The sequence below is a fragment of the Malaclemys terrapin genome, chromosome 20, assembly GCF_027887155.1.
Source record: "Malaclemys terrapin pileata isolate rMalTer1 chromosome 20, rMalTer1.hap1, whole genome shotgun sequence".
Classification (NCBI taxonomy): domain Eukaryota; kingdom Metazoa; phylum Chordata; order Testudines; family Emydidae; genus Malaclemys; species Malaclemys terrapin.
This window is the reverse complement of record NC_071524.1, coordinates 4,650,680-4,673,987: the sequence shown is the minus strand read 5'-3', so window position 1 is coordinate 4,673,987 and position 23,308 is coordinate 4,650,680. Positions and strand designations below refer to the sequence as shown.

At 45.9% G+C, this 23,308-nt stretch overlaps 1 protein-coding gene across 1 annotated transcript in view; it reads left to right on the top strand.

Moving 5' to 3' along the window:
- LOC128826339 (butyrophilin subfamily 3 member A1-like) overlaps positions 1-23,308 on the top strand; it is a 68,719-nt gene that overhangs the window by 8,224 nt on the left and 37,187 nt on the right. Inside the window, exons 2-8 of the mRNA XM_054009586.1 lie at positions 6,387-6,407; positions 8,293-8,313; positions 8,897-8,917; positions 9,326-9,346; positions 16,319-16,339; positions 17,817-17,837; positions 19,209-19,352. Coding sequence (XP_053865561.1) covers positions 6,387-6,407; positions 8,293-8,313; positions 8,897-8,917; positions 9,326-9,346; positions 16,319-16,339; positions 17,817-17,837; positions 19,209-19,352 — 270 coding nt within the window. The remainder of the gene's footprint in view (positions 1-6,386; positions 6,408-8,292; positions 8,314-8,896; positions 8,918-9,325; positions 9,347-16,318; positions 16,340-17,816; positions 17,838-19,208; positions 19,353-23,308) is intronic.

Below are 23,308 nucleotides of genomic sequence, written 5' to 3'. Positions count from 1 at the left end.
CAGAGGGGCAGGGGTTCAAAAGCAGTCGGGTATGATAGGGAAAACATCCACGTGCTACAGGAACTGAACATATCCATTGAATCAAAAAGTTCTGGCTGGGGAGAGTGGCAGGACCGAGTTGCTAGTGCTGTGCCTAACCTTGTAGTAATTGAGGCCATGCAGACACTCCACCCTGTGCCTCCGGGATGGAGGGAGAATTGTCCTCCCCAAAGAGCTTCCCCCAAACTGGGAAACCACATCCTGTTCAGAGCACCCAGTGTAGGCTCTTTGACAATTTCCCTGCAAAGAAGGGCTAATATTGACACAGGAATGTGTGCTAGAGCAGGAAATAGAACCTAGATACTCTGTCTCCTGGTCCGGTGTATTCACTATGAGAGGAAGGTGGTGACAGAAACTTTCCATGGGAATCAAGTATCAGGGGGTAGCCGTGTTAGTCTGTATCTACAAAAACAACAAGGAGTCTGGTGGCACCTTAAAGACTAACAGATTTATTTGGGCATAAGCTTTCGTGAGTAAGAAGTGAGGTTTTTACTCACGAAAGCTTATGCCCAAATAAATCTGTTAGTCTTTAAGGTGCCACCAGACTCCTTGTTGTTTTTCCATGGGAATGTGTCTATTTCAGGTGGGAAAAAAAAATTTTGGATGAAAAAAAAGAAAAAGAAAGAAGCAAAATTATCTCAGTATAATATACAGTTTCTATTGCCTCTGAATTGAAAAGGAATATTCTGAATTTTCACCTCAAAATAAAGGAGACATTTTTAAGGTTCGGTTCAGTGACCGAATCATGTAGAGTGAGTGTAGGCACAGGAAACAACTTTTTGATTTCTTTGGGGACGCTGGACAAGCTTTCTGGCTCAGGCCCTGCCTCTCATAACCCCCTTCCCTTAATGCCCCACCCTTGCCCGCTCTAACTCTGCCTCTTCCTGCCTTGTTCCCCCCTCCCAAGATTGCCACACCCTCATTCCACCTCTTCCTTCCTCATCTCCTCCCCCTGCAGCACCTTGTGCTTGGCAGAAGACCTGATCAGTGGTTGGCAGGAGGTGCTGTGGTGGAGGGGGAGGAGCTCATTGGTGGCCCCTGACTGTGGGTGCAATTTCTGTCTCAGAAAAAGTGTCCCCCTTTTACTGGGGCTCACCCACGCCCTTCAGTAGGAAAGTGTTCGCTAGGCCCCAAACCAGAGGGCATGGGGATAATCTTAATTAGGAATCTAGGAGTTGTATTAGCTCAGTATTTGGTTCTGTTGCTGGAATACTGAGTGCAGTTCCGGTGTCCCCAACTGAAGAAAGAAGTTGTCAAACTGGAGAGGGTTCATAGAAGAGCACCAGAATGATTAAAGGATTAGATAACATGTGTTATAGTGATAGACTCAAATAGCTCAATTTTAAGCTCACCAAAGAAAAGGGGTGACTTGATTAAACTCTATACGTATGTAGATAGAGAACATATAAGTGATAATGGCCTCTTTAGTTTAGGATTGAATGGTCTAGCAAAATCGAGTGTGTGGAAACTGAAACTAGGAAAGTCAGACTAGAAATAATGTATACATTTTTAAGAGTGAGGGTGATTAGCCATTGTTACAATCTACAAGGGGTTGTGGTGCATCCTCCATCACTGGAAATTTTTTCTCCAGGTATTGCTCTAATGAAAACATGAATTGTTTGGGGGAAGTTCTCTTGACATTGTTATAGATGATGAGAGTGCTTCCTTCCAGCCATAGACAACATGATTTTCTGTGTGTCACTTGATCCCTTGCAGCTATTCTCCAATAAGTACAGCTTTTGATATTTTAACTATTAGATATCTTTGTTCTTGGCCATATTATTACAAAAGGTACTATTGGTGTCTTCAAATATTTTTTTTCTTTTTTGGGGGACTTTGAAAAAGAGAATGAGTAAGTCTGTGTCCTTTTTCTTCCATGTGCTCTACTGCTGTGTCGGAGTCTTGTACAATGAAAAGAAAAATCAAAGAGTTATTAGACTTCACCCCGCTTTCCTGTTTTGATAGAGCAGGAACTGAGAAATTGTTAAGGTTCGATTCAGTTACGAAATAATGTGGGGGGAGTGTAGGCACAGGTGCCAACTTTTTGATTTTCTCACGGGTACTTGACCACCTCTCTGCCCCAGGCCCTGCCCCTATTTTACCCCTTCCCTCAAGGCCCCACCCCCACCCGCTCTCACTTTCCCTCTTCCTGCCCTGTTCTTCCCCTACCCAAAGTGCCCCACCCTCGTTCGGCCTCTTCCTTCCTTGGCTCCTCCGGGCCAGCACCTCCTGGCCTCTGCAGAAGAGCTGATCAGTTGCAGACGGGGGACACTAGGGTGGAGGGGGAGGAGCTGATTGGTAGTGTCTGCTGCTGAGTGCAATTTCAGTTCCAGAAAAACTGTTCCCCGTTCACTGGAGCTCACAGAATCCCTTCAGTAGGAAAGTGTATGCTAGACCCCAAAATAGAGGGTATGATGGTGATCTTAATTATGACTACAACGGTTATATTAGCTCTGTATTGGGCTGTGTTGCTGTAATACTGAGTGCAGTTCCGGTGTCCCCAACTGAAGAAAGAAGTTGTCAAACTGGAGAGGTTTCATAGAAGAGCACCAGAATGATTAAAGGATTAGATAACATGTGTTATAGTGATAGACTCAAAGAGCTCAATCTGTTTAGCTCACCAAAGAAAAGAGGTGACTTGATTACATTCTACACGTATGTAGACAGAGAACAAATATGTGATAATGGGCTCTTTAGTCTAGCAGAGAATGGTCTAGCAAAATCCAATGGCTGGAAAATGAAACTAGGAAAGTCACACTAGAAATTAGGTATAAATTTTTAAGAGTGATGGTGATTAGCCTTTCTAACAATTTACAGGAGGTTGTGGTGAATCTTCAATCACTGGAAATTTGTTCTCAAGTTACTGCTCTAATGCAAACAGGAATTGTTTGGGGGAAGTTCTCTGGACCATGTTATAGATGATGAGAGTGCTTCCTTCAGGCCTTAGATACTATGATGTTCTCTGTGTCACTTGATCCCTCACAGGTATTCTCCAATAAGTACAGATTTTGATAATTTAATTATTAGTTATCTTTGTTCTTGGCCATATTATTACAAAAGATGCTGTTGCAATCTTTAAATGTTTATTTTTCTTTTTTAGGAGAATTGGAAAAGACAATAAGTAAGTCTGTTTCCTTGTTCTTCCGTGTGCTCTACTCCAGTTTTTGGCTAATTTTGTCAATAGTAGAATTTCTTCAGTTGGGGACACTGGAACTGCACTCAGTATTCCAGCAACAGAGCCAATACTGAGCTAATATAAAAGATATGTTTTCTTCTTTTTTAGGAGAATTGGAAAAGACCATAAGTAAGTCTGTTTTTGATAGAGCAGATTACTTGGCTAATTTTGTCAATAAAGTATAAGAGCACTTGCTGGTTCTTAGCAGTGCTGCTCATACATTGTTGAAATTTAAATAGACTCACTCACTATTTGTTTGTATACTCCAAGAACCATAACACTCTTCTAGAGATACATTACAAAAGGCAATGTATACGTTGAAAAGACTCCGCATTGAAATAAGCAAATGGAATACAGCACCTCATGTAAATGGTGTTACTGCTGCTTTCATACCAGATCCCATATGAGCAGAGGAGCGTAGTGTTTCATATTCATCTTTCCCTAATTACTTGTGGCCATGAAGCTTCTTCTTAAATGTATTAATGCAAAAATATAACCTTCTCTATCTACTACGTAGCAGGCCAGGAATGGGGCTAGCCCAGGGATTGAATATCTAGCTCACTACCTATGGCCAATATTTATCCTAATCAAGAGAGAAAGGATCTCATTCACCCTCTCCAATTCATAAGTCAATGGACATACACTGAACTGTTTTCTTCTCCTCCCCGTTGTTCTTTTGCAGAAAAACTCCAGGAGGAAAAGGGTGAGTTTGCCTACATTACTCAATACTTACAGTTGACTGACCAAAGTATTGTTTCCAACAATTTCAACTGCACAAGGGACGCTATCATTGCATACCCCGTTGATATGGGAAGTGGAGGGTATATATAGATTACTGTGGAATAGTCGTACGTGATCGAGCTGAGACCTCACTTTGGAAAGAAAGTCAGAGGGGCAGAGGTTCAAGGGCAGTCGGGTATGAGAGAAAAAACATCCACGCACTAGAGGAACTGTACATATCCGTTCAATGAAAAAGCTCTGGATGGGAAGTGTGGCAGGACCAAATTGCTAGTGCTGTGCCTAACCTTGTAGTAACTGAGGCCATGCAGACACTCCATCCTGTGCGTCCGGGATGGAGGGAGAATTGTCCTCCCCAAAGAGCTTCCCCGAAACTGGGAACCAACATCCTCTGCAGAGCACCCAGTGTAGACTCTTGGACAATTTCTCTGCAAAGGAAGTGCGAATATTGACACAGGAATGTGAGCTAGAGCAGGAAATAGAACCTAGATACTCTGTTTTCTGGTCCGGTGTATTCACGATGAGAGGAAGGTGTTGGGAGAAACTTTCCATGGGAAAGTGTCTATTTCACGTGGAAAAAAAATATTTGGATGAAAACAAAGAAAAATAAAGAAGCAAAAGCATCTTAGTAGAGTCAAAAGTTTCTATTTCCTCCGTATTAAAAAGGAATATTCTGATTTTTCACCTCAAAATAAAGGAGACATTTTTAAGGTTCGATTAAGATATGAAATAATGTGGGAGCAGTGTAGGCACAGGTGCCAACTTTATGATTTCCTTGTGGGTACTTGACCACCTTTCTGTCCCAGGCCCTACCCCTTCTATACCCCTTCCCTCAAGGCCCCACCCCTGCCCCACCTGTTCCCGCTCCCACTCTTCCTCTTCTGTCCCTGCTCCACCCCCTCTCGCAAGAGTGCCCCGCCCTTGTTCCACCTCTTCCTTCCTTAGCTCCTCCCCCCCAGCGCCTCCTGTCCTCTGCAGAAGAGCTGATCAGTGGCGGGGAGAAGACGCTAGTGTGGAGGGGGAGGAGATGATTGATGGGGCCTGCCTGGGAGTGCAATTTCTGTCTCAGAAAAAATGTCCCCCGTTCACTGGAGCTCACACAAACCCTTCAGTAGGAAAGTGTTTGCACGGCCCCAAACCAGAGGGCATGGGGATGATCTTAATTAGGACTCTAGGGGTTATATTAGCCCAGTATTTGGCTGTGTTGCTGCAATACTGAGTGCAGTTCCGGTGTCCCCAACTGAAAAAAAGAAGTTGTCAAACTGGAGAGGTTTCATAGAAGAGCACCAGAATGATTAAAGGATTAGATAACGTGTTATAGTGATAGACTCAAAGAGCTCAATCTGTTTAGTTCACCAAAGAAAAGGGGTGACTTGATTACACTCTACACGTATGTAGATAGAGAACATATATGTGATAATGGGCTCTTTAGTCTAGCAGAGAATGGTCTAGCAAAATCCAATGGCTAGAAACTGAAACTAGGAAAGTCAGACTAGAAATAATATATAAATTTTTAAGAGTGATGGTGATTAGCCTTTCTAACAATTTACAGGGGGTTGTGGTGAATCTTCAATCACTGGAAATTTTTTCTCAAGGTACTGCTCTAATGCAGACATGAACTGTTTGGGGAAAGTTCTCTGGCCCATGAAATAGATGATGAGAGTCCTTCCTTCGGGCCTCAGACAGTATGATGTTCATTGTGTCACTTCCTCACAGCTATTCTCCAATAAATAGAGCTTTTGATATTTTAACTATTAGTTACCTTTGTTCTTGGCCATATTATTACAAAAGGTGCTACTGTAATCTTTAAATATTTTTTTTCTTTTTTAGGAGAATTGGAAAAGGCAATAAGTAAGTCTGTGGCCTTGTTCTTCCGTGTACTCTACTCCTGTTTTTGATAGAGCAGATTACTTGGATAATTTTGTCAATAACGTATATGAGCACTTGCTGGTTCTGAGCAGTGCTGCTCATACATTGTTAACATTTAAATAGACTCACCCACTACTTGTTTGTATTCTCCAAGAACCATAACACTCTTGCAGAGACACATTACGAAAGCAATGTACACATTGAAAAGACTCTGCACTGAAAGAAGCAAATGGAATACCGCACATGATGTAAATGGTGTTACTGCTCCTTTCATAGCAGATCCCATATTAGCAGAGGAGCGTAGTGATTCATATTCACCTTTTGCTAATTGCTTGTGGGCATGAAGCTTCTTCTTATATGTATTAATGCAAGTATATACTCTCCTCTATCTACTACATAGCAGGCCAGGAATGGGGCTAGCCCACAAATTGAATAGCTAGCTCACTACCTATGGCCAATATTTATGCTAATCAAGAAAGAAAGGATCTAATTCACCCTCTTCAATTCATAAGTCAATGGACATACACTGAACTGTTTTCTCCTCCTCCCCATTGTTCTTTTGCAGAGGAACCCCATGAACAAATGGGTGAGTTTGCCTATTTTAATAAATACTTACAGTCAACTAACTAAACTTTGTATGCCCTGTATTGGATGCAACAACTTCACCAGCATTAGGGACACTCTCATTGCGTGCCCGATGAACCTGGAAAGTGGGGGGTCTGTTTAGATTACTATTGAATTGTGGTATGTCATCAAGCTGAGACCTCACCAGCACTTTCCAAAGAAAGTCAACGGGACAGGGGTTCAAGGGCAGTCGGGCATGTGAGAAAAAACATCCACGTGCTACAGGAACTGAACAATATCCATTGAATGAAAAAGATCTGGATTGAGAGTGTAGAAGGACCGAGTTGCCAGTGCTGTGCCTGACGTTGTTGTAACTGAGGCCATGCAGACACTCTACCCTATGCCTCAGGGAGGGAGGGAGAACTGTCCTCTCCAAAGAGCTTCCCCGAAACTGGGAACTCACATCCAGTGCAGAGCACCCAGTGTAGGCTCTTTGACAATTTCCCTGCAAAGGAAGTGCGAATATTGAAACAGGAATGTGTGCTAGAGCAGGAAATATAATCTAGATACTCTGTCTTCTGCTCTGGTGTATTCACGTTGAGAGGAAGGTGTTGGGAGAAACTTTCCATGGGAAAGTGTCTATTTCACGTGGAAAAAAAATATTTCGATGAAAACAAAGAAAAATAAAGAAGCAAAAGCATCTCAGTAGAGTCAAAAGTTTCTATTTCCTCCGTATTAAAAAGGAATATTCTTATTTTTCACCTCAAAATAAAGGAGACATTTTTAAGGTTCGATTAAGATATGAAATAATGTGGGAGCAGTGTAGGCACAGGTGCCAACTTTATGATTTCCTTGTGGGTACTTGACCACCTTTCTGTCCCAGGCCCTACCCCTTCTATACCCCTTCCCTCAAGGCCCCACCCCTACCCCACCTGTTCCCGCTCCCACTCTTCCTCTTCTGTCCCTGCTCCACCCCCTCTCGCAAGAGTGCCCCGCCCTTGTTCCACCTCTTCCTTCCTTAGCTCCTCCCCCCCAGCGCCTCCTGTCCTCTGCAGAAGAGCTGATCAGTGGCGGGGAGGAGACGCTAGTGTGGAGGGGGAGGAGATGATTGATGGGGCCTGCCTGGGAGTGCAATTTCTGTCTCAGAAAAAATGTCCCCCGTTCACTGGAGCTCACACAAACCCTTCAGTAGGAAAGTGTTTGCACGGCCCCAAACCAGAGGGCATGGGGATGATCTTAATTAGGACTCTAGGGGTTATATTAGCCCAGTATTTGGCTGTGTTGCTGCAATACTGAGTGCAGTTCCGGTGTCCCCAACTGAAAAAAAGAAGTTGTCAAACTGGAGAGGTTTCATAGAAGAGCACCAGAATGATTAAAGGATTAGATAACGTGTTATAGTGATAGACTCAAAGAGCTCAATCTGTTTAGTTCACCAAAGAAAAGGGGTGACTTGATTACACTCTACACGTATGTAGATAGAGAACATATATGTGATAATGGGCTCTTTAGTCTAGCAGAGAATGGTCTAGCAAAATCCAATGGCTAGAAACTGAAACTAGGAAAGTCAGACTAGAAATAATATATAAATTTTTAAGAGTGATGGTGATTAGCCTTTCTAACAATTTACAGGGGGTTGTGGTGAATCTTCAATCACAGGAAATTTTTTCTCAAGGTACTGCTCTAATGCAGACATGAACTGTTTGGGGAAAGTTCTCTGGCCCATGAAATAGATGATGAGAGTCCTTCCTTCGGGCCTCAGACAGTATGATGTTCATTGTGTCACTTCCTCACAGCTATTCTCCAATAAATAGAGCTTTTGATATTTTAACTATTAGTTACCTTTGTTCTTGGCCATATTATTACAAAAGGTGCTACTGTAATCTTTAAATATTTTTTTTCTTTTTTAGGAGAATTGGAAAAGGCAATAAGTAAGTCTGTGGCCTTGTTCTTCCGTGTACTCTACTCCTGTTTTTGATTGAGCAGATTACTTGGATAATTTTGTCAATAACGTATATGAGCACTTGCTGGTTCTGAGCAGTGCTGCTCATACATTGTTAACATTTAAATAGACTCACCCACTACTTGTTTGTATTCTCCAAGAACCATAACACTCTTGCAGAGACACATTACGAAAGCAATGTACACATTGAAAAGACTCTGCACTGAAAGAAGCAAATGGAATACCGCACATGATGTAAATGGTGTTACTGCTCCTTTCATAGCAGATCCCATATTAGCAGAGGAGCGTAGTGATTCATATTCACCTTTTGCTAATTGCTTGTGGGCATGAAGCTTCTTCTTATATGTATTAAGGCAAGAATATACTCTCCTCTATCTACTACATAGCAGGCCAGGAATGGGGCTAGCCCACAAATTGAATAGCTAGCTCACTACCTATGGCCAATATTTATGCTAATCAAGAAAGAAAGGATCTAATTCACCCTCTTCAATTCATAAGTCAATGGACATTCACTGAACTGTTTTCTCCTCCTCCCCATTGTTCTTTTGCAGAGGAACCCCATGAACAAATGGGTGAGTTTGCCTATTTTAATAAATACTTACAGTCAACTAACTAAACTTTGTATGCCCTGTATTGGATGCAACAACTTCACCAGCATTAGGGACACTCTCATTGCGTGCCCGATGAACCTGGAAAGTGGGGGGTCTGTTTAGATTACTATTGAATTGTGGTATGTCATCAAGCTGAGACCTCACCAGCACTTTCCAAAGAAAGTCAACGGGACAAAAATATAACCTTCTCTATCTACTACGTAGCAGGCCAGGAATGGGGCTAGCCCACGGATTGAATAGCTAGCTCACTAGCTATGGCCAATATTTATCCTAATCAAGAGAGAAAGGGTCTCATTCACCCTCTCCAAATCATAAGTCAGTGGACATACACTGAACTGTTTTCTTCTCCTCCCCGTTGTTCTTTTGCAGAAAAGCTCCAGGAGGAAAAGGGTGAGTTTGTCTACATTACTCAATACTTACAGTTGACTGACCAAAGTATTGTTTCCAACAATTTCAACTGATTTTTCACTTCAAAGGGAAGGAGACATTGTTAAGTTTCGATTCAGTGACCAAATCATGTAGAGGTAGTGTAGGCACAGGCACCAACTTTTTGATTTCCTTGGGGTCGCTGGACAAGCATTCTCCCCCAGGCTCTGCCCCTCATAACCCCCTCCTTTAAGGTCCCACCCTTGCCCGCTCTAACTCTGTCTCTTCCTGCTCTTTTCCTCCCCTCCCAAGAGTCCCCCACCCTCATTCCACCTCTTCCTTCCTCATCTTCTCCCCCCCGCCAGCACCTTCTGCTTGGGAGAAGAGCTGATCAGTGGTTTGCAGGAGACGCTGCGGTGGAAGGGGTTCATTGGTGGGGCCTGCCTGTGAGTGCAATTTCTTGCTCAGAAAAAGTGTCCCCCTTTCACTGCAGCTCACACAAGCCTTTCAGTAGGAAAGTGTTCGCTAGTCCCCAAACCGGAGGGCATGGAGATAATCTTAATTAGGACTCTAGGAGTTATCTTAGTTCAGTATTTGGCTCTGTTTCTGGAACACTGAGTGTCCCCAACTGAAGAAAGAAGTTTTCAAACTGGAGAGGGTTCATAGAAGAGCACCAGAATGATTAAATGATTAGATAACATGTGTTATAGTGATACACTCAAAGACCTCAATCTATTAAGCTCACCAAAGAAAAGTGGTAACTTGATTTCATTCTATACGTTGTGACAGACCCAGACCAGTGGGGTACAGGAGTCTGGTAGAGGGCAAATATACTGGTCACTGTATGAGTAGTTTTCTGTTCCCTGAGTGACCAGAGCAGGGGCTGCACTAGAGTAATCAGGAACCTGCTTTAACCAGTTAATGCAGGCAAGCTAATTAGGACACCTGGGGCTAATTAAGAAGAAGCTGCTAGAATCGATTAAGGCAGGCTAATCAGGGCACCTGGGTTTTAAAAAAGAGCTCACTTCAGTTTGTGGTGCGAGTGTGAGGAGCTGGGAGCAAGAGGCACAAGGAGCTGATAGTGAGAGCTTGTGCTGCTGGAGGACTGAGGAGCACAAGCGTTATCAGACACCAGGAGGAAGGTCCTGTGGTGAGAATAAGGAAGATGTTTGAAGGAGGCTATGGGGAAGTAGCCCAGGGAGTTGTAGCTGTCATGCAGCTGTTACAGGAGGCACTATAGACAGCTGCAGTCCACAGGGCCCTGGGCTGGAACCCAGAGTACAGGGTGGGCCCGGGTTCCCCCCAAACCTCCCAATTGACCTGAACTGTGGGTTCTTCCAGAGGGGAAGGTCTCTGGGCTGTTCCCCAACCCACATGGTGAATCGCTGAGGAAAGAAAATCCAGCGATAAGTGCAGGACCCACCAAGATAGAGGAGGAACTTTATCACACTGGTGTCTGGAGTGGGATAATGGGTGTAGAGAGCGGCGGAAGAAGGAGGGTGATTTAAAAAAAACAACAACAAAAAAACAAAATACAAAAAACAACAACAGCAAAAACAAAATAAAAAGGGAGAGGGTTTATTTTTTTTCACCACAATGAATGACGTAGTGCGGGCACTGATACAAGCTACGGCGGCCCAGCAGGAGGCTACCCGTGTCCAGGCAGCCGCCCAACAGGAGGCAGTGCCGCTGCAGCAAGAGACTAATCGCCTGCTGATGGACCAGGCCGCTCAAGACCGAGCTATGTTGCGGGAACTGGTAAACCTGGTAAAATCCCTTACAGAGCTGAATCGCCGCCATGATGGGACACGGCTCAAACGGGCCAGCCATTGGCTGAAGAAAATGAAATGGGAAGATGATGTAGAGGCAAACCTTCTAGCCTTTGAGAGGACAGCCCTATGGGAAGCCTGCCTTGAGGTCAGTGGTCTGGCATCCTTGCCCCATTCCTGTGTGGGGAGGCCCAGAAGGCCTACCATGATCTGCCTGAAGAGGCTGCGGCAGACTACCCCCAGGTGAAAGCAGAGATCCTGGCCAGATCTGGGGTAATGACAGCAGTGCAGGCCAGCAGCATCACGGTTGGAGGTACCAAGAAGACAAAACCCTATGGTCCCGATTGTGTGACCTCATCCATCTCGCATGAAAGTGGTTGCAAACAGAATCCCGGAGTCCGGAAGAGACAATATCAGTTCTGGTCATCGACCGATACATGAGGGGACTACCACCAGACCTTCGTGCCTGGGTAAGCCAAAACGAACCCTCCACCTATGACGAGGTTGTTGCCCTGGTAGAGAGGCGAAGGACAGCTAGGGGGCTGACCCGACCAGTTACGGAAGAGGCACCCCAGGTTAAACTAACAGCACCAAGCCCCAAAGTTCGGGTGACTGGGCCACCAGGAGGGCCCGGGTGGAAAAAGAGAGAGGCTGAAGGCCCATCAGAGGCCACAAAGAGTCGGAGCACCGAGGGAGAAGAGGATCGTGATATTAGACTGCCCAAACCAAGAGACCGGGGAATGCCTATGGCTCCATACAGATGTTATGCCTGCGGGGAGTGGGGACACATAGCTGCACAGTGTCCCAATGCTGAGGAGCCTATGCAGTGTAACCTGGGGAACTGGGCAGATCCATGCTCCCTATTCCACCTTGTGAGGGTCTCACGAACCCCACATATGTATACCAGACCAGTGAAACTAAATGGGGTAGGGACCATGGCACTGGTTGATTCTGGGAGTGCTATCACACTTATCTCAGGGAAGCTCGTGAAGCATAGTCAGCTGCTGCAGGTTAAACGTACGGGGATAACACGTGTCCATGGGACAGTTAGTTACTACCCCACCATCCCAGTAAAAATTGAGATCCAAGGGAACACTACTGAGGTAGCAGCAGGGGTAGTCCCTAAACTCCCATACTCGGTGCTCATAGGGAGGGACTTCCCAGGGTTTGAAAACTTACTCCCAGTAGGGGGATTGGAGAAAGATGGAGACCCTAAAATTGATGAGGCATCCACAGCAGACTGTCAACCCCCAATCTTCTCTGAAAGATCCCCAGATTTGTTCTCCACTTTCAGACAGGGTAGAAAGACATAAAGGGAAAGAAGGGCAGCTAAGGCCTTGGGAACCCGAATACTGATCCAAATCCAGAGGGTCGCTCTTGTAGGTAGGTGGACCCACACAGCTGAAAAAGAGGCCATGCAGGAGGGATAAGCACTTGAGTCTGACCCCCACCCTAATGCTTCTGAACCAGTAAAGGCAACAGAGACTGGGCCCCTAAATCTTGGGCAGATTAGCCCCGGGAGAGGAAATTTTGGACGGGACCAGGGAGAAGACCCAAGGCATGACAACATTAGGACGGAGGTGACTGAAATAGATGGGGTCCCCGTGGAAGAGAAAACCCAGGGACCAGGACCCTGCTTCATAATGAAGAAGGATCTCTTATACCGGGTTGCACCAGTACAGGGGCAGAAGGTACAGCAGATCCTAGTACCTCAGAAACACCAGAACGCTGTATTAAGTCTTGCTCATAGTCATCTTTTTGGGGGGCATTTGGGAGTAGAGAAGACCCTGGCACGAGTCCTACGACAGTTCTTCTGGCCCGGAGTACATGAAGAAGTGCGGAGGTACTGTGCCTCCTGCCCGGAGTGTCAGCTGCACAGTCCCCATCCCCACTTGAGGGCACCTTTAGTACTCCTTCCCATCATAGAGGCCCCCTTCGACCAAATAGTCATGGACCTAGTGGGACCCCTGGAGAAGATGGCTCGGGGAGATATCAACCGACCAAGAAACCCCATTTATGTCAAAGCTAATGAAGGACCTCTGTACGCTGCTCCATATACATACCCTGAGAACTTCAGTCTACCATCTGCAGACTGATGGGTTGGTAGAAAAGTTTAACCGAACCCTCTAGGCTATGATAAAGAAGGTGGTAAGTCGGGATGGGAAGGATTGGGACATCCTACTACCCTACCTTATGTTCGCTATCCGGGAGGTACCACAGGCCTCAACTAGGTTTTCCCCCTTTGAGTTATTATATGGGCGTTACCCCCGTGGCATACTAGATATCGCCAAAGAGATCTGGGAAGAGGAACCCAATGAGGGGAGAAATATAATAGAGCATGTAATGCAGATGCGAGACCGGATAGCCCGGGTTACCCCTATTGTACGGGAACATTTGGGGAAGGCACAGGAGGCCCAGCGAACCCATTACAATCACCAGGCAAAAGTGCGACAGTTCCAACCAGGGGATCGGGTTATGGTGTTGGTACCCATGGCAGAAAGCAACCTTCTGGCCCAATGGCAGGAGCCCTATGAGGTGATTGAACCCGTGGGGGAAGTAACCTACACGGTGTGGCAGCCAGGACGCAGAAAACAAGAACAGATTTATTACATTAACCTTCTGAAACCTTGGCATGCACAAGAGGCATGCACAACGGTCCAAAAAGACCTAACCCAGGAAAACAAGCCTTCCAAACAGGTGAGGATGTCTCCTGATTTAACACCAGACCAGAAGAATGAGGTGTCTGAGATGATCTTAAAGAACCAAGATGTGTTCTCGACAAAACTGGGTCGAACAACCGAGACATATCACCACATCGTCACGAACCCTGGGGCCAGAGTAACAATGAGTCCCTATGGGGTGCCAGCGGCAAAAAGGGAGGAAATAAAAGCAGAAGTAAAAAAAATGCTGGAGTTGGGGATCATCGAAGAATCCCACAGTCAGTGGTCCAGCCCAATCGTGCTGGTGCCCAAACCTGATGGCACCACAAGATTTTGCAACGACTTCCGGCGACTAAATGAAGTATCCCACTTCGACGCGTACCCGATACCTCGCAAAAAATGAGCTAGTGGACAGTCTGGGTAATGCCCGGTACTTGACTACCCTAGACTTGACAAAGGGGTACTGGCAGATTCCCCTTGCAGAAGACGCAAAGGAAAAGACTGCGTTCTCTACACCAGAGGGTCTTTTTCAATATACTGTCCTCCCTTTTGGACTACATGGGGCCCCAGCTACCTTCCAGCGCCTCATAGACAAGCTATTACGCCCGCATAACAGTTATGCTGCTGCCTACTTGGACAATGTGGTCATTCATACCCCAGACTGGGAAACCCACCCGGAGAAGGTGGAGGCAGTCCTCGATATCTTCAGGCGAGCTGACCTTACAGCAAACCCTGCCAAGTGCGTTGTAGGGTTTACAGAGGCCAAATATCTTGGCTACATTGTGGGAAAAGGTCTGGTAAATCCCCAAGTGAACAAGTTAGAGGCCATCCAAAATTGGCCCCAACCAAGTCGCAAGAAACAAGTCCGGGCGTTCCTGGGTGTGGTGGGGTATTACCGACGATTTATCCCCCACTTTGCCACAAGGGCAAGCCCTCTGACAGCCTTAGTGAAAGCCCATAGACCTGATCTGGTGAGATGGTCTGACGCAGCGGAGGAAGCATTCACAGACCTACGGACTACCCTCTGGAATAACCCCGTACTGATAGCCCCTGATTTTACCAAGGAGTTTATCCTGCAGACGGATGCATCGGAAGTATGGTTGGGGGCCGTTCTATCACAGATGGTCGGGGAGGAGGAACACCGAATTCTATACCTCAGTTGGAAACTCCTTCCAAGGGAACAAAAATATGCAGTGGTGGAGAGAGAATGCCTCGCTGTAAAATGGGCCATGGAAACATTGCACTACTACCTGCTCGGGCGCAGATTTGTCCTCGTGACCGACCATGCCCCTCTTCAATGGATGCAGTGGAAAAAGGAGAAGAACACAAGGGTGACCAGATGGTCTTATCCCTCCAACCTTTCCAGATCTGTGCGCAACACAGAGCAGGGAGCCGTCACGCCGATGGCTTGTCACCTGTGCACTGTCTGGTGTCCCAAGCTGCCCAACCCCTTGGCGTTGAGCAGGGGGGAGGGATATGTGACAGACCCAGACCAGTGGGGTACAGGAGTCTGGTAGAGGGTAAATATACTGGTCACTGGATGAGTAGTTTTCTGTTCCCTCAATGACCAGAGCAGGGGCTGCACTAGAGTAATCAGGAACCTTCTAGAACCAGTTAAGGCAGGCGGGCTAATTAGGACACCTGGAGCCAATTAAGAAGAAGCTGCTAGAATCAATTAAGGCAGGTTAATCAGGGCACCTGGGTTTTAAAAGGAGCTCACTTCAGTTTGTGGTGCGAGTGTGAGGAGCAAGAGGTGCAAGGAGCTGAGAGTGAGTGCTACTGGAGGAATGAGGAGCACAAGCATTATCAGACACCAGGAGGAAGGTCCTGTGGTGAGAATAAGGAAGGTGTTTGAAGGAGGCTATGGGGAAGTAGCCCAGGGAGTTGTAGCTGTCATGCAGCTGTTACAGGAGGCACTATAGACAGCTGCAGTCCACAGGGCCCTGGGCTGGAACCTGGAGTAGAGGGCAGGCCCGGGTTCCCCCCAAACCTTCCAATTGACCTGGACTGTTGGTTCTTCCAGAGGGGAAGGTCTCTGAGCTGTTCCCCAACCCACATGGTGAATCTCTGAGGAAAGAAAATCCACCGATAAGCGCAGGACCCACCAAGATAGAGGAGGAACTTTGTCACAACGTATGTAGATAGAGAACATATATGTGATAATGGTCTAGCAGAGAACGGACTAGCAAAATCCAATGGCTAAAAACTGAAACTAGGAAAGTCAGACTAGAAATAATGACTACATTTTTAAGAGTGAGGGTGATTTGCCATTGTTACCATTTACAAGGGGTTGTGGTGCGTCCTCCATCACTGGAAATTTTTTCTCAAGGTACTGCTCTAATGCAAACATGAATTGTTTGGGGGAAGTTCTGTGGACCATGTTATAGATGATGAGAGTGCTTCCTTCCAGCCTTAAACACCATGATGTTCTTTGTGTCACTTGATCCCTCACAGCTATTCTCCAATAAGTACAGCTTTTGATATTTTAACTATTAGTTATCTTTGTTCTTGGCCATATTATTACAAAAGGTACTATTGTTATCTTTAAATATTTTTTTCTTTTTTAGGAGACTTGGAAAAGAGAATAAGTAAGTCTGTGTCCATTTTCTTCCATGTGCTCTACTGCTGTGTAGGAGTCTTGTAGAAAGAAGAGAAAAAGCACTGAGTTATTAGACCTCAACCTGCTTTCCTGTTTTGATAGAGCATTAACTGAGACATTGTTAAGGTTCGATTCATTACGAAATAATGTGGGGGCGTTGTAGGTACAGGTGCCAACTTTTTTATTTTCTCACGGATGCTTGACCACCTCTTTGCCCCAGGCCCTGCCCCTATTATTCCTCTTCCCTCAAGGCCCCACCCTTGCCCGCTCTCACTCTCCCTTTTCCTGCCCTGTTCTCCCCCTCCCAAGAGTGCCCCGCCCTCGTTCCGCCTCTTCCTGCCTTGGCTCCTCAATAGCGTATATGAGCACTTGCTGGTTCTGAGCAGTGCTGCTCATACATTGTTGAAATTTAAATAGACTCAACAACTACTTGTTTGTATTCTCCACGAACCATAACACTCTTGCAGAGACACATTACGAAAGGCAATGAACACATTGAAAGGACTCTGCATTGAAATAAGCAAATGGAATGCCGCACATGATGTAAATGGAGTTACTGCTCCTTTAATAGCAGATTCCAAATTAGCAGAGGAGCGTAGTGATTAGGGTGACCAGATGTCCCGATTTTATCAGGACAGTCCCAATTTTAGGGGACTTGTCCCGCATCCTGACCTTACATCGGTCGGGACGCACTTTCTCCCGTTATCAGGGGACCGTCCGGTGGAGGACACAAGCAGGTGCTGCCGGCGCCACTCACCCCTTCTTCCTGGGCCTGTGGCAGCGCAGCTGAACTCCCGGCGCTCGCCCGCTGGCCGGGAGGAGCCTGCAGAGTGCTGCAGCCCCACCTCCCAGGCATGCCACTGTGTGCTGCAGGGGCAGGGCTTGTAGGTTCGCTTGGCCATAATCCAGAATACTAAGTGCAGTTCCGGTGTCCCCAACTGAAAAAAAGAAGTTGTCAAACTGGAGAGGGTTCATAGAAGAGTACCAGAATGATTAAAGGATTAGATAATATGTGTTCTAGTGAATATGTGTTCATGTATGTAGATAGAGAACATATATGTGATAATGGGCTCTTCAAAGTCTTCCAAAATCCAACGGCTGGAAACTGAAACAAGGAAAGTCAACCTAGAAGTCAGACTAGAAATTAGGTATAATTGATGTGATTAGCCTTTCTAACAATTAACTGGGGTTTATGGTGCATCCTCCATCACTGGAATTTTTTCTCAAGGTACTGCTCTAATGCAAACATGAATTGTTTGGGAGAAGTTCTCTGGCCCGTGTTATAGCTGATGAGTGTTTCCTTCTGGCCTTAGACAGTGTGATGTTCATTGTGTCACTTGATCCCTCACAGCTATTCTCCAATAAGTACAACTCTTGATATTTTAACGATTAGTTACCTTTGTTCTTGGCCATATTCTTACAAAAGGTGCTATTGTTATCTTTAAATATATTTTTTTCTTTTTTAGGAGAATTGGAAAATACAATAAGTAAGTCTGTGGCCTGTTTCTTCTTTTTGATAGAGCTGATTACTTGGCTAATTTTGTCAATAACTTATATGAGCACTTGCTGGTTCTGAGCAGTGCTGCTCATACATTGTTGAAATTTAAATAGACTCAACCACTACTTGTTTGTATTCTCCACGAACCATAACACTCTTGCAGAGACACTTTACGAAAGGCAATGAACACACTGAAAGGATTCTGCATTGAAATAAGCAAATGGAATTCAGCTCAGGATGTAAATGGTGTTACTGCTCCTTTCATAGCAGATCCTAGGGTTACCATATTTCAACACTGAAAAAAGAGGACACTCCACGGGGACCTTGCCCTGCCCCATCTTTTCCTCTTCCCCACCCCCAGCCCCGCCCCAACTCCGCCCCAGCCCCGTCCCAACCTCGCCCCTTCCCCAAAGCGCCTGCCCCAACTCTGCCCCCTCCTCTTAACACCCTGCATTCCCCCTCCTCCCTCCTGCTCTGATCGTGGTTCGGGGTTGCTAAGTGCTTCCCTGCTCCCCACTCGCCCTGCAGTCCCCCCGCCCTGCAGCCTCTGTGACCCCTGCTCCCCAGCCACCCTGCAGGCCCTGCACCCCCCGCCCCTGCAGCTTTTGCGCCCCTCACCTGCCCTGCCCCTGCGCCCCTCTGCCCCTGCAGCCTCTGTGACCCCTGCTCCTCACTCACCCTGCAGCCCATGCACCCCCCCGCCCCTACGGCCTCTGTGATCCCTGCTCCCAACTCGCCCGGCTGCCACTGCACCCCCCTGCACCTGCAGCCTCTGTGATCCCTGCTCCTCACTCGCCCTTCCCCCCCTGTCCCTACAGCCTCTGTGCCCCTGCCTGCCCTGCTCCCCTGCTCACCCGGCAGCCTCTGCCTGCTGGGGGCTTCAGACGCTCAGCAGGGCGGGTCCCTGCAGCTCCGGCTGCAGCTTCCTTCCTGCCGCTGAGCACGTTCCCAGGACTGTCTGTCCCCACTGGAAACAGCTCCCGCGGCACTGGGTTCCAAGCTGCGCGGGGCAACATGGCCACAGGAAAGGTCCCCCAGTGGTCGGGGGGTCCCCTCCCGTGAGGGAAGCCCGAGCCCCCCCCGTTTCCCGCCTGAGCATTGTAGCTCGGGCAGCTTGGCTGCGCTGTGGACCAGGTGGATCGTGCTTCTGCTTAAACGTATTAATGCAAGAATATAACCTTCTCTACTACGTAGCAGGCCAGGAAATGGGGCTAGCCCACGGATTGAGTAACTAGCTCACTACCAATGGCCAATATATATTTTAATCAACAAAGAAATGATCTGATTAACACTCTTCAATTAATATGTCAATGGACATACACTGAACTGTTTCCTTCTCCTCCCCATTCCTCTTTTGCAGAAGAACTCCAGGAGGAAAAGGGTGAGTTTGCCTACTTTACTCAATACTTCCAGTTGACTGACTGTGTGCCATTATTGGTTCCAACAATTTCAACTGCACAAGGGATGCTGTCATTGCATGCCCTGTGGATATGGGAAGTGGAGGGTATATATAGATTACTCTGGATTCGTGGTTTGTCATTGAGCTGAGACCTCACTTTGTAAAGAAAGTCAGAGGGGCAGGGGTTCAAGGGCAGTCGGGTATGATAGGGAAAACATCCACGTGCTACAGGAACTGAACATATCCATTGAATCAAAAAGCTCTGGCTGGGGAGTGTGGCAGGACCGAGTTGCTAGTGCTGTGCCTAACCTTGTAGTAATTGAGGCCATGCAGACACTCCACCCTGTGCCTCCGGGATGGAGGGAGAATTGTCCTCCCCAAAGAGCTTCCCCCAAACTGGGAAACCACATCCTGTGCAGACCACCCACTGTAGGCTCTTTGACAATTTCCCTGCAAAGAAGGGCTAATATTGACACAGGAATGTGAGCTAGAGCAGGAAATAGAACCTAGATACTCTGTCTCCTGGTCCGGTGTATTCACTATGAGAGGAAGGTGGTGACAGAAACTTTCCATGGGAAAGTGTCTATTTCACGTGGAAAAAAAATATTTGGATGAAAACAAAGAAAAATAAAGAGGCAAAAGCATCTTAGTAGAGTCAAAATTTCTATTTCCTCCGTATTAAAAAGGAATATTCTGATTTTTCACCTCAAAATAAAGGAGACATTTTTAAGGTTCGATTAAGATATGAAATAATGTGGGAGCAGTGTAGGCACAGGTGCCACCTTTATGATTTCCTTGTGGGTACTTGACCACCTTTCTGTCCCAGGCCCTACCCCTTCTATACCCCTTCCCTCAAGGCCCCACCCCTACCCCACCTGTTCCCGCTCCCACTCTTCCTCTTCTGTCCCTGCTCCACCCCCTCTCGAAAGAGTGCCCCACACTTGTTCCACCTCTTCCTTCCTTAGCTCCTCCCCCCCAGCGCCTCCTGTCCTCTGCAGAAGAGCTGATCAGTGGCGGGGAGGAGACGCTAGTGTGGAGGGGGAGGAGATGATTGATGGGGCCTGCCTGGGAGTGCAATTTCTGTCTCAGAAAAAGTGTCCCCCGTTCACTGGAGCTCACACAAGCCCTTCAGTAGGAAAGTGTTTGCACGGCCCCAAACCAGAGGGCATGGGGATGATCTTAATTAGGACTCTAGGGGTTATATTAGCCCAGTATTTGGCTGTGTTGCTGGAATACTGAGTGCAGTTCCGGTGTCCCCAACTGAAAAAAAGAAGTTGTCAAACTGGAGAGGTTTCATAGAAGAGCACCAGAATGATTAAAGGATTAGATAACGTGTTATAGTGATAGACTCAAAGAGCTCAATCTGTTTAGTTCACCAAAGAAAAGGGGTGACTTGATTACACTCTACACGTATGTAGATAGAGAACATATATGTGATAATGGGCTCTTTAGTCTAGCAGAGAATGGTCTAGCAAAATCCAATGGCTAGAAACTGAAACTAGGAAAGTCAGACTAGAAATAATATATACATTTTTAAGAGTGATGGTGATTAGCCTTTCTAACAATTTACAGGGGGTTGTGGTGAATCTTCAATCACTGGAAATTTTTTCTCAAGGTACTGCTCTAATGCAGACATGAACTGTTTGGGGAAAGTTCTCTGGCCCATGAAATAGATGATGAGAGTCCTTCCTTCGGGCCTCAGACAGTATGATATTCATTGTGTCACTTCCTCACAGCTATTCTCCAATAAATAGAGCTTTTGATATTTTAACTATTAGTTACCTTTGTTCTTGGCCATATTATTACAAAAGGTGCTTCTGTTATCTTTAAATATTTTTTTTTCTTTTTTAGGAGAATTGGAAAAGGCAATAAGTAAGTCTGTGGCCTTGTTCTTCCGTGTACTCTACTCCTGTTTTTGATAGAGCAGATTACTTGGCTAATTTTGTCAATAACTTATATGAGCACTTGCTGGTTCTGTGCAGTGCTGCTCATACATTGTTAACATTTAAATAGACTCACCCACTACTTGTTTGTATTCTCCAAGAACCATAACACTCTTGCAGAGACACATTACGAAAGCAATGTACACATTGAAAAGACTCTGCACTGAAAGAAGCAAATGGAATGCCGCACATGATGTAAATGGTGTTACTGCTCCTTTCATAGCAGATCCCATATTAGAAGAGGAGCGTAGTGATTCATATTTACCTTTTGCTAATTGCTTGTGGGCATGAAGCTTCTTCTTATATGTATTAAGGCAAGAATATACTCTCCTCTATCTACTACATAGCAGGCCAGGAATGGGGCTAGCCCACAAATTGAATAGCTAGCTCACTACCTATGGCCAATATTTATGCTAATCAAGAAAGAAAGGATCTAATTCACCCTCTTCAATTCATAAGTCAATGGACATACACTGAACTGTTTTCTCCTCCTCCCCATTGTTCTTTTGCAGAGGAACCCCATGAACAAATGGGTGAGTTTGCCTATTTTAATAAATACTTACAGTCAACTAACTAAACTTTGTATGCCCTGTATTGGATGCAACAACTTCGCCAACATTAGGGACACTCTCATTGCGTGCCCGATGAACCTGGAAAGTGGGAGGTCTGTTTAGATTACTATTGAATTGTGGTATGTCATCAAGCTGAGACCTCACCAGCACTTTCCAAAGAAAGTCAACGGGACAGGGGTTCAAGGGCAGTCGGGCATGTGAGAAAAAACATCCACTTGCTACAGGAACTGAACAATATCCATTGAATGAAAAAGATCTGGATTGAGAGTGTAGAAGGACCGAGTTGCCAGTGCTGTGCCTGACGTTGTTGTAACTGAGGCCATGCAGACACTCCACCCTATGCCTCAGGGATGGAGGGAGAACTGTCCTCTCCAAAGAGCTTCCCCGAAACTGGGAACTCACATCCAGTGCAGAGCACCCAGTGTAGGCTCTTGGACAATTGCCCTGCAAAGGAAGTTCGAATTTTGAAACAGGAATGTGTGCTAGAGCAGGAAATATAATCTAGATACTCTGTCTTCTGCTCTGGTGTATTCACGTTGAGAGGAAGGTGTTGGGAGAAACTTTCCATGGGAAAGTGTCTATTTCACGTGGAAAAAAAAATATTTGGATGAACTGGAGATGTATGTAGATAGAGAACATATATGTGATAATGGGCTCTTTAGTCTAGCAGAGAATGGTCTAGCAAAATCCAACGGCTGGAAACTGAAACAAGGAAAGTCAAACTAGAAATAAGATATACATTTTAAGCGTGATGGTGATTAGCCTTTCTAACAATTTACAGAGGGTAGTGGTGCATCCTCCATCACTGGAATTTTTTCTCAAGGTACTGCTCTAATGCAAACATGAATTGTTTGGGAGAAATTCTCTGGCCCGTGTTATAGCTGATGAGAGTGTTTCCTTCTGGCCTTAGACAGTGTGATGTTCATTGTGTCACTTGATCCCTCACAGCTATTCTCCAATAAGTACAACTCTTGATATTTTAACGATTAGTTATCTTTGTTCTTGGCCATATTATTACAAAAGGTGCTATTGTTATCTTTAAATATTTATTTTTCTTTTTTAGGAGAATTGGAAAAGACAATAAGTAAGTCTGTGTCCTTGTTCTTCCGTGTGCTCTACTCCAGTTTTTGATAGAGCCAATTTCTTGGCTAATTTTGTCAATAACGTATATGAGCACTTGCTGGTTCTGAGCAGTGTTGACATTTAAATAGACTCAACCACTACTTGTTTATATTCTCCAAGAACCATAACACTCTTGCAGAGACACACTAAAAAAGACAATGAACACATTGAAAGGACTCTGCATTGAAATAAGCAAATGGAATTCAGCTCAGGATGTAAATGGTGTTACTGCTCCTTTCATAGCAGATCCTAGGGTTACCATATTTCAACACTGAAAAAAGAGGACACTCCACGGGGGTCTTGCCCTGCCCCAACTTTTCCTCTACCCCACCCCCACCCCCGCCCCAACTCCGCGTCAGCCCCGCCCCAGCCCCGCCCCTTCCCCAAAGCATCTGCCCCCTCCTTTGAGCACCCTGCATTCCCC